At 34.2% G+C, this 12,080-nt stretch overlaps 1 protein-coding gene across 3 annotated transcripts in view; it reads right to left on the bottom strand.

The window, feature by feature from the left end:
• Positions 1 to 1,486: 1,486 nt before the first annotated feature.
• STRN3 (striatin 3) overlaps positions 1,487 to 12,080 on the bottom strand; it is a 115,312-nt gene continuing 104,718 nt past the window's right edge. For all 3 annotated transcript variants that reach the window (XM_041758279.1, XM_041758278.1, XM_041758280.1), the window contains 3 exons: positions 8,726 to 8,833; positions 3,230 to 3,316; positions 1,487 to 3,145 (listed from right to left, as the gene is read on the bottom strand). In XM_041758279.1, the coding sequence (XP_041614213.1) occupies positions 2,976 to 3,145; positions 3,230 to 3,316; positions 8,726 to 8,833 (365 nt within the window). In that variant the 3' untranslated portion in view covers positions 1,487 to 2,975. The remainder of the gene's footprint in view (positions 3,146 to 3,229; positions 3,317 to 8,725; positions 8,834 to 12,080) is intronic.

The raw sequence follows: 12,080 nt of genomic DNA, 5'->3' as shown, positions 1-12,080 counted from the left end.
GGTAATTTCATAAAGGACAAAGTCCTGAGGCATCTGAGGAACCAAGGAGACTAACACTCTGATTGACTTAAAGAGCACTAGGAGCAGAAACGACCACTTTATTAAGTTACCATCAATTATTTTGTATAAGTAAATAAGATAAAGTGTCACCAAAAATGAATAAAAGAGGATTTTTAAAAAGATGTATTTGTATTACAATCCAACTTTAGCAGGCATGCCTAAATTTCAAATATGCTAGGCTATTTATAACACTTAAGGTGTTAAATGAGATGCTCGTTAGTGGTAACTTAAATTGATATGTGAGAAGAGTACATGAAAATAAAGTATGAAAAAGGCAGAATGATTAAATATTGAGAAAGTCATATTAAAGTTTGTATATAAAAATATTCTTAAACTTTACAAACTACCATTTCATAATTAAACGAATCTACATAATTCTTCATTAAGTCACAAATGGGAGCATGCAAAACGAGACTTGGTTTTTGCATCCTGCCTGTAGTCTCTTCCAAATGCTTAATAGAGAAAAATACAACCAAAGAGAAAAATAAACATATATACTAATTTTTATTCATTTCAGTTTTAATACATCCCAAGAGGTGATGCAGTACACCTCAGTACATACACGTATGTATGTACTGCAATGATGATAATCACATTTCAGTTAAACAGTAATGCACTGGTTTTGAATAGCTGCCAGAAACCACATTAGCTTTGGAAAAAACTGTTATTTCCAAAACCAAGAAGAAAATATGCCTCTTATTTTATTTTGTTCATTAAGTTGAAGTTTCAGAAAACAAAAAAATCTACTTTAAGGAAACTTCTGAAAAATTTTAGTGTTTCACCAGCAATGACTAAAATTGACACTAGGATTTTTATGGTAGAAGACACAATTTCTCAATGTACACACAATGTAATTATTTTTTGCAGTAGGCAAACATAATTCTGTCATGTAAGTTTTTTAATGTTACCTTCTAATTCCATTTGAAATATTCTTCAAAGAAAAAGGATATTACCTTGTTGAAGGAAAAAGTTTCAAGATACTAATACCTAATATAATTTATATAGACAGCTTTTAATTAATGAGTAATCCAGTTTATTCTCTGCTTTTTTGTGGAAACAGGTATGGCTAGATAGGAATGACAACACTATTAACTGAAATCCAGATTTAACAAATAGAATGTTTAAGGAAACAATTTAAAACTGGATCTCCACTTTTTTTTTTCTTTTTTTGGTTACTGTGAATTATTTTATTTTAATAGAAGATTTTTTCAAATTCCCAAATGGGGTGAAATACTTAGAAAGTCATTCTTACTAGTGTTGACTGTTCTAATCTTATTAAGAGTCTCAACAAACAATACAAAGTTTAACAAAACAGCATAAAAATGAAGGACTCATTGAAAAATCATCTCCATTTCCTAGTTTAATGATGGAGAGCAAAGTATTGCACTTTATTATTCAACACAAAATAATGTAGCCAACAGTAACATACAGGTACACAATTTAATATTTATTATATGCATTTTATATACATTATTTTTCAACAGCTGTACGTTTGCTATGTGGTACAATCTTAAAAATTTGCTGATTCATAGTTTGTAAAACAAAAACCTTACAAAACTCATCAAAACTCGCAAACTGATCAGAAAAGTTTTTGGAAGACTAGAAAAAATACTTTATTGTCTTAATCATGCATTACACAAACAAAATCTTTAGTTACACCATAAAATTAAGCACATCTGAAAAAATAAAACAGGGATAACTAGTCCAAACACAGCAAATTTCTGTATCCTGATTCAACTATTTTTGTATCCTATTTGTAATGCAAATAAAATTTTACTCCAAATATTTTTAAACAAGATAGTTTTTGTTTGGAATCATGGTAAACCAAGTTATGCATCTGGGGGGAATCACCTTGATTTGTAACTTAAACTATAAAATATTCCATTTTTAGTCTATTTTAGACTATTCAAAGAGTCCCAAAATAGATATACAGGTTTCTTTAGCACATTAATAAAAGGATATAAAGACCAACAAAAAGTGAAATAAATAATAGGCTATTAGCAAGATGGATAATCCTTGATAAATAAACTTGTAAATACAGTAAGATGTACAAAATATCACATAGTGATAGGATGCCAAGATTAGTTCGTTTTTTTTTTCTTTTTAAAGAGTTCATTTGGAGTACTAAACCCCACTGTTTCATTTTAATACACTTAATAGTCCTTGGTTTATATGAAGACAATTATGTGATGATGAAGGTGATTTAGCATCTTTATGGAAGGACTTAGCTGAGCTGTATTAGGCAAAAGAAGGAAAAAGTGTGGTTACACGGCAGCGGGTCAGTGAGATCTCTGTGTTTTAGGGTTGTATAATGCAGAAAAACTTCAATACAATCTTGAGCACTGTTGTGACAGGCTAAATATATAAAAAGACTTATAAAAACTAGAATTTTATCCAAACATTTTGTGCAACTAATGCTAAAATATTTTAAGTTAAATTTTCTTTTTTTTTTTTTTAAAGCAAAATAAGTTTAAAAGGGAATCTGTGGCATTCAACTGATAAACAGAAAATCACTAAGAGATGAAAAAAAGCTACTCTTGGAGCTCACTTCCCCCCCAACAAGAGCACCACATTCCTAACCCTAAGGCAGCACACAGAGTCCAAAATAAAAGTCTTTTGTGTAAGATCAGACTCCACATTGGCTTAAAGATACCTAAAAAACAGACATACGCTCAGTTCATATCCAGTACAGGCCACAATTAATGGAGTCCTTTTTATTTGTCCCACGAGATACAGTAATTACAATTAAATTAATGAGCCTGACATTAAGATGTGATTTCCATCAATTTATGCCTGCCTCAAATAGCCTTCACCAGGCAGATCACACGTAGTGTCATATCAGTAACCTTTCTGATGGCAGTGATGCAGACCCTCTTTCTGTTCAAGCAAATCTGTTGTAAGATGTTTTTGTTGGTTCACACAAATACTTTGGCAAGGGCATCAGCCCCTGCACTGGCAATATATGCTTTTGATGGATGGAAAGCTACATCATAAATCGATTCATCTAATTTCTTCCTATGTGCTGTTATTTCTTGCACACATGTCTTGCTGTCCAAATTCCACAATCTAATAGAACAGTCATGGCCTGTAATAAAAGAACAAATAAAGTATATTATTGAGGAACAATTCTTTTAATAAAGCTTGTGGCAGTATAGAAGTTCAGACTTACTTCCAGACATCAGATAGATTCCATTAGGATCTACTGCTAAACTTGTAACAGCATCCAAATGAGCTACCATAGAATGGATCATTTTACCTAAACAAAACATAACAGAAGATAAAGTTTTCACAAACAGTTAATAACTTGTGAGATCAGAAACCATAATATAGCATCAACATAAAATAGACAATCACTACATCAATATATTTTTTACTGTGGTAAAATACACATAACATAAAATTTACCATTTTAACCATTTGGGAAGGTATCATTCAGTGGCTTTTAGAACATTCGCAGTGATATGCAACCATCACCATTATCCAGTTCAGAACATTTTCATCACTGCAAAAGGAAACCCGTACCCATTAAGCAGTCACTCCCTATTTCTCCCCTCCCCCAAAGTCCCTGGTTCCCACTAATTTGCTTTCTTTCTCTTGTGATTTGGCCTATTCTGAATGTTTCATACAGTTGCAATCACACAATAACAAGTGGCTTTTTGTATCTGCCTTCTATCACTTAAAGGTTCCAACATTTGCCCAGTATACAGGCATACCTTGTTTTATTGCGCTTCAGATACTGCCGTTTTTTACCAACTGAAGATCTATGGCAACCCTGTGTTGAACAAATCTATTGGTGCCATTTTCCAATAGCACTTGCTCACTTTGTGTCTCTGTCATGTTCTGGCAATTCTTGCAAAATTGCAAACCTTTTCAATTTTATTTTATTTGTTATAGTGATCTGGGATGACTGCTTCCAACTTGGTGAAAGCTCAGCAATGGTTAGCATTTTTTTTTGCAATAAGTATTCTTTAATTAAGGTATGTACATTGTTTTTTTAGATATAACGCTATTGCACACTTAGTAGACAACAATATGGCGTAAACATGACTTTTATATGCACTGAGAAACCAAAATTCATTTGACTCACTTTAAATGCCAAATGAGCTTTACTGCAGTGGTATGAAACTAAACCCACAGAGGTACGCCTGTAATAATTTTTTAAAGAGAATTTTAATTCTAATGCAGAACTTTCCCAGTTATTCCTAAAAAAAAGTCATCAGTGTGACATGAATCTGACAGTACCTGGTAGACAGTGGAAAGCATAATGACTGTATGGTTGCATCAAAGGCTTAAGATCTATAGTTGGAACTAAACTTAAAACAAAAAAATCTTTCTCATTAAGATGTAAAGATTATACAGGATTATTGATAAATAAATCACTAGAGGATATATCCCTAGCTAAAGATTCTACTATTATTAAATTCATTTACCCTTTGAAATCTCAATCATTTTATACATTAGAAACAGGAAAGAGGGGCAGCGCCAGTGGCCCAGCGGTTTAGCACCGCCTTCGGCCTGGGGTATGATCCTGGGGATCCAGGATCGAGTCCCACGTCGGGCTCCCTGCATGGAGCCTGCTTCTCCTTCTGCCTGTGTCTCTGCCTCTCTCTCTCTGTGTCTTTCATGAATAAATAAATAAAATCTTTAAAAAAAGAAAGAAAAGAAAAGAAAAGAAAAGAAAAGAAAAGAAAAGAAAAGAAAAGAAAAGAAAAGAAAAGAAAAGAAAAGAAAAGAAAAGAAAAGAAAAGGAAAAGAAAGGAAAAGAAAAGAAAAGAAAAGAAAAGAAAAGAAAAGAAAGAAGAAAGAAAGAAAGAAAGAAAGAAAGAAAGAAAGAAAGAAAGAAGAAAGGAAAAGGAAAAGAAGGAAAGGAAAGAAAGGAAGAAAGAGGAGAGGGGTGAGAAATTATTCTGGATTTCTCCAGACAGTAGCAAAAATGCTACTCTGGAAAATGGGATTTAATGGGTATCTTCACTGAAGATTTGGCAAGAAAAGGGGATTCAATGGCAAGTTAAAATTAAAAAACAAGTTATGAATACAAAGTTGTGTTGCATAAGTACCTTGGGGACAAGAGGATTAGCCTCTGCACTGGCAATATATGCCTTTGATGGCTGGAAAGCAGTATCAAAAATTGATTCATCCAAGAAGGAATAAAATAGCAAATACTGATATTTTAAAAATTTCCTCCCCTTTCACTCTGCAGAAGTCTTTATTACTCAAATACCTGAGCAGCTCCTGATGAGAGACCTCCAGAATTCTAGTCCCAATCATTTTTGGTCCCCTAATGACATTCCACACTGGGACATGATCTACTGAAGATCTACTTTCATTACTATAGCTCCTGGACTGAATATAAACCCACAACATAATTAAATGTGCAAAAAGTTATTCTGAAAAACATAAAAGGTTCTATCACTTTCTGGTAATACTAACATCATCAATTAAGTAGGAAATTAGTGTCTCAACATTCCAAATCACATTTGTCTGTTTCTCACTAATACTAATAACTAAAAATAATTTTAGAGATTCTTCTCTGCTATCCTGAGAAACAGTATAATCATTCAACATATGATCTTTTAACTGTTTAGCCCCACATAATTCATCAGGTCTAGAATCCATTTCTTGCAACATTCCTATTAAAAACAAACAAACAAAAAATAAAACAAAACAAAACAAAAAACTCCCAAAAACACAAGCATGAAATGGCAGAGCTCCAGGCCAATAATCTCAAATTATCAGAAGTTAAATACCAAGCATCATTAGCTTCCCTTAAAATGTCAAATCTATGGCAGTAAGTCTTAATTCACAAATCTAGTTCTAACCTCTCTCCTAAGAATGATCCTGTATCTCCTAAATTTAACATATCTTAAAGCAAAAAATTCTTTCATCCAAACAAATCTACTCACAAAACTTCAGTCACAAAACTTCTGACACTTCCTTAGGATTCCTTCTTTGCCAACATATATTTGCAGCTTCGCACATTTAACCAATTTCACTTTGCCTCATGCCTCTGCTACTTACTACCTCTCCTCACTGACCAAAAATTAATTCTCTCCTTCCATAATGGAGGAAAATAAATGATGTCACCTGTTCTCCCTTTTCTGGAACCTTAAGCACCTTTGATTTGGGTAATCATTACTGTGAGCCTCTATGAAATGGGGAAGAAAAAGCTATTTTTAAAAAATGTAGACTCTGGAAGCAAACTGCATGCAGCATGTGAATCCATCAACCCCATAATTTCTCTCTGCTGTGTAACAATGAGCAAATTAGAAACTTCTCTTAAGCCTTTTATTTCAAGTGTAAAATGGAAATAATACCTTATCTACCTTATAGAAGAACAAACATGTTACTTTATATAAATCAAATAGAATGATGTCTCCACTTGAAGTAAGCAAGACACCACTAGAAATTAAATTCTAAGAGGACCAGATATTTTGTTTTGTTCACGAAGCACTGAAAATTCTGCCAAGGATATGGCAGACACTCAATAAATTGTACTGAATGAATGAGCCCACAATGATTTCAGGATCTTCAGTCTCCAACTCCCCCATATCCTTAACTTGTACACCTCCCAAACTCACTATCACTAAGCTAAGTTCCTCAGAGGCACAGTATATGCAACTCAAATGTCTATCTCTACCAAAATTTTAAAAATCATGAACCCTTAATATCTCTCTACAACAGACATTAGAAACTGAAATTATAAATTATTTAAAGTCAAAGATCTCCTAGGTAATGCAATTTACATAATCTTTCTAAACCAATTTTACAAACCCCCACTCAAATATTGTAAGTGGTTTTCACAGTGCACAGCATAAACAGAAATCCATTATTCTTAGCCTGGCTCTGAAAAGTCCCTAATAGTTTCTCTTCTCCAAACTTACCTCTTCAGCTTTACCTATAAGAAACTTCTATTCCAGCCCAAGTTCCTATCACCATGCTGCCTCTGTTCAAAATAGGCCCTTATCTGGAATTTCCTACTACCTTCTTCACTTAAAAAAACAACACAAAACTTACCATTTCTTTAAAGCAAAGATCAAACCCTCACTATGAAGACTCCTTTATCTATCTTACTGCATCACTATGAAGACTCCTTTATCATCTTACTGCATGTATGAATGTACACATGTGCATACACACAGAGACACACGTTCTATTTTCCCCAAACAAGTGCCATGTAGAATACAAAAACTAAAAATATTTTTTGTTCAAATCTAAGAATTCATTGAATCTATCCAAAGTATTAATTTCTATGTTTCAGATGAAAATAATTCAATAAACATACCAGTCATTTGATAGAATATTCCATTAAAAACTTAGCTGTAAACAACAGAAAATATTCTAGTTTACCACATTTAAATGAGTTACCAATTTTCAGGGAAAAAAATTCTCTGGAAACAGTATATCTGAATGCAATTTACAGTTTAATTTCACACAATGTTATGCATAGTGAAACAGGATTTAGAAAGAATTTTTCTATTGTTAAGAGTCTATTGCTGGGGCACCTGGGTGGCTCAATGGTTGATGAGGGTCTGCCTTTGGCTCAGGTCATGATCCCGGAATCCTGGGATCAAGTCCCACATCAAGCTGCCTGCAGGGAAGTCTGCTTCTCCCTCTGCCTATGTCTCTGCCTCTCTCTGTGTCTCTCATGAATAAATTTTGCTGTTAATACAGCTACTAAAATTTCTGACCTTCCTCCTACAAACGTAAATGTAAATCTTCAATAGTTAACCTTAAAAGAATCTCAGAAATACAGTAAAGGAAATTATCTGAAAAAAATTTTTTAAAAATGATTCTCAACTTGTTCTACTGAGTTACAAGGAATCTGTCCATTAAAGTGTTATTTGAACACAGGGATTTATTTTAAGACTCTAGAGATTAATAATTATAACCACATCCTATATAACCTTCAAAGAGAAATCTGTAGAGGGGCACCTGGCAGGCTCAGTCGACAGAGCATCTGATTCTTGATTTTAGGATCATGGAGCCTACTTGAATGAATGAATCAATGAATGAATGACATTTCAAAAAGATCTATAGTTTTGATTTGTTGTCTTGCTTGATAATCTGTTGCCCTGCAATAATGTTGCAATTAACTTCTAAATTTCTTACTTGGAAGTCCTTTAATACCCGTTTTAGCTTCTTAAAGAAGCCTAACTGAGCACAAACAGTATTTTATGTGGTATTCTAATAACAGATGAAACAGAGGTCATTAAAGAAACCACCCTACGGCCAAATTAAAATTTAATTTGACTTCTATATAACTGGTAAGTTTCCTCACAGAAGAACTAGAGGGAGAATAACAATAAACAATTTCCAGATTTCATCATTTCATCTCCTGAGGAATAATTCTAAGAGTATATCTGAAATGCCAAACTCCAGGCCTTTCACAACAGAATATAAAAGAAAAGATTTCAAATGAATGGGTTTATATTTAACATGACATGGAGAAAATGTAATTGGTATTACAAAGTATTATATACACTTAAGGGGCAGAACTTAACATGGAAGTGTACCACATTAAGTAAAGCAGAAATTGGAGTTAAAATGGTGTACCTGGCAATTTTTAAGGCCAAAAGTTAGTATGTCTTACATAAAAAGAATAGCATTTTTGATCATCTTAAGTTTACAATATTATTAAGACTAAAAAGAAAGACAACCAACTTACCCGTTTTATTGTCAAAAAATTTGATGTGTCTATCTTCATGAGCAGTTATTGTAACAGGAAGTGTGGGATGACTTACTACTCTGTTAATGTGTTTATTGGATTGTAAACCTGAAAAATAAAGGAAAATAATGCACTAAAATTCAAATCTTCAGTTAAAATTTAGATGATGGCCTTTCTAGGCTTACCAAAAAATAAGAATCATTAAAATATTAACGCATTTGTGTAAAATAAAAATCTGAAAACTAAAACTCTGGGGAGATATAGTTTCTTAAAACATACATGTAAGCTATCATGTCCTATAATAATGGACAGTATATACTAAGCTCAAATTTAAGAAAAATTAGAAATATTTTAATGCGGAATGTCAGTATAAGTGGTTTAGAATCTTAAAGATCCACAGTAATTATTACTTTAAATAAACAGCCCATGCAAAAGACATGAACAGAAATTTCAGAGGAACACATAGACATGACCAACAAGCACATGAGAAAATGCTCCGCATCACTGGCCATCAGGGAAATACAAATCAAAACCACAATGAGATACCACCTCACACCAGTGAGAATGGGGAAAATTAAACAAGGCAGGAAACCACAAATGTTGGAGAGGATGTAGAGAAAGGGGAACCCTCCTGCACTGTTGGTGGGAATGTGAACTGGTATAGCCACTCTGGAAAACTGTGTGGAGGTTCCTCAAAGAGTTAAAAATAGATCTGCCCTTACAAAAAAAAAGAAAGAAATAAAAAGAAAAAGAAAAAAAAAAAAAAAGATCTGCCCTATGACCCAGCAATTGCACTGCTGGGGATTTACTCCAAAGATACAGATGCAGTGAAATGCTGGGACACCTGCACCCCAATGTTTATAGCAGCAATGTCCACAATAGCCAAACTGTGGAAGGAGCCTTGATGTCCATTGAAAGATGAATGGATAAAGAAGATGTGGTATATGTAGGGGATCCCTGGGTGGCTCAGCGGTTAAGCGCCTGCCTTTGACCCAGGGCAAGATCCTGGAGTCCCAGGATCGAGTTCCGCGTCGGGATCCTGGCATGGAGCCTGCTTCTCCCTCTGCCTGTGTCTCTGCCTCTCCTCTCTCTCTATCATGAATAAATAAATAAATAAATCTTAAAAAAAAAAAAAGAAGATGTGGTATATGTATACAATGGAATATTACTCAGCCATTAGAAACGACAAATACCCACTATTTGCTTCGAGGTGGAGGAACCTGGAGGGTATTATGCTGAGTGAAATAAGTCAATCAGAAAAGGACAAACATTATATGGTCTCATTCATTTGGGGAATATAAAAATTAGTGAAAAGGAATAAAGGGAAAGGAGAGAAAATGAGTGAAAATATCAGTTAGGGTGACAAAACATGAGAGACACCTAACTCTGGGAAATGAACAAAGGGTAGTGGAAGGGGAAGTGGGCAGGAGTTTGGGGTGACTGGGTGATGGGAAATGAGGGGGACACTTGGCGGGATGAGCACTTGGGTGTTATGCTATATGTTGGCAAACTGAACTCCAATGAAAAAAAATAAAAATAAGTAAAATAATAAAAAAATAAAGAGCCCATGAATGAATAATAAGCATTTAATGAAAAAATTCACAAGAAAAATCACGTTTGTAAGGAACCACTCCCATCCAACCCACACTCACAGAAAAACCACAATGAACAGCAATCCATGTTCTTAGGGACGAGACCTTTCTTTGCTACCAAGCTCTTAATTTCTTATTAGAGATGAGGGAAAAACAGAGAGGGATCAAAACTAATGGGAAAATAACATTAGATTTTAACTATCAATCATTCCACATATATATAAGAATTCTTAACTGAACTTAGACACACTACCCATGTAAGAAGGAGAAAGGGGCTAGAGATGAAAAAATGCTGGGAAACACACTTTAACTATAATTTGGTTTGAGATTTGACCATGAAACAATTTAAATGGTTTAAATAATTATAAAATGTTTTTTTAAAAGATTTTTATTTATTCATTCGTGAGAGACAGAGAAAGAGACAGAGAGAGAAAGAGAAAGAGAAAGAGAGAGAGAGAGAGAGAGAGAGACAGGCAGAGGGAGAAACAGGTCCCATGCAGGGAGCCTGATGTGGGACTTAATTCAGGGTCTCCAGGATCAGGCCCTGGGCTGAAGGCGGTGCTAAACTGCTGAGCCACCTGGGCTGCCCATAAAATGATTTTTTAAAAGCAACCCCCCCTCCCAGAAAAACCCAAAAAGTAAAATTAAACAAATGAATGTTAACTAGATATCCAAATGGGGTATAAGCAGACAAACAAAATGAATAATTTCAAGTGACTTTATTTTTTAAAAGATTTTATTTATATGACACAAAGAGAGAGCAAGCACAAGCAGGGGGAGAGGGAGAAGCAGGCTCCCTGCTCAGCAGGGAGTCCAACAAAAGGCTCAATTCCAGAACCCTGGGATCATGACCTGAGGCAAAAGCAGAGGCTTAACCAACCAAGACACTCAGATGCCCCTTCAATTGACTTTAATGCACAGTAATTAGACTGTATCATCTCTAGTGGAATACATTGTGAATGTGAAACTATTATCAGTAATCAAACTATTGGTGGTGGTGTTGGTTTTGTTATTCTGAGATGATTGTATCTGTACTGTGGAATAAGTCAAATGAGAGATGATGATGATTTTGCTGAGAATCAAGAGTTTCAGCATGATTAAGATGAGGTAAAAAGCAACGAGATAAACCTGAATTTTAACAGGAAATATTTGTATGAAATTATCAGTGTTTGTCTTTTCTTTTTTTAAAATGCATTTCTAGCTCTGTCCACTGAAAAAGCCTAAACCAATGAGTAACTCAAGAGCCATAAAAGCCATGAGGACCAATCCAAAAGCCTAGGTATACCTATATTGCAGTCTCTAAATGCCATTTTTCCACTCAAAGAAACCATGGCTTCTTAGAGAGATGCATGCTTTCAGTCTGGGGCACAAAATGAACAAGATTAACCCAAAATATCTTGCCACATCAGAAAGTAAGAAAGCTATTAATGACTACCAGAGTCATGTCAAAAGGGTTCAAGAGCCAACTTGAATACACTCCCACTAGCCAAACATGAAACAATCTGAGGAATGATAAAGATAATATCTGCAATAGACTAAAACACATCTGATACATTTATATCTGAGATTAGGGATTATAATGGTAATAAAAACAACACCCAAAAGGCTCAGTGATCATCTCTGGGTAATGCTAGGAAACCACCTCATTTTGAAAACTGATAAAGTGGGGGAGGGTTCAATATTAATCTTTCTCTTCACTTATAATCACTAACTCCAGGGTAACCAAATTATTGATGAACAGTGTTCCTTTTTATAGAAATATT

The sequence above is a fragment of the Vulpes lagopus genome, chromosome 6, assembly GCF_018345385.1.
Source record: "Vulpes lagopus strain Blue_001 chromosome 6, ASM1834538v1, whole genome shotgun sequence".
Lineage (NCBI taxonomy): Eukaryota > Metazoa > Chordata > Mammalia > Carnivora > Canidae > Vulpes > Vulpes lagopus.
The sequence above is the reverse complement of the archived record's forward strand: the minus strand, read 5'-3'. Positions and strand labels throughout refer to the sequence as shown.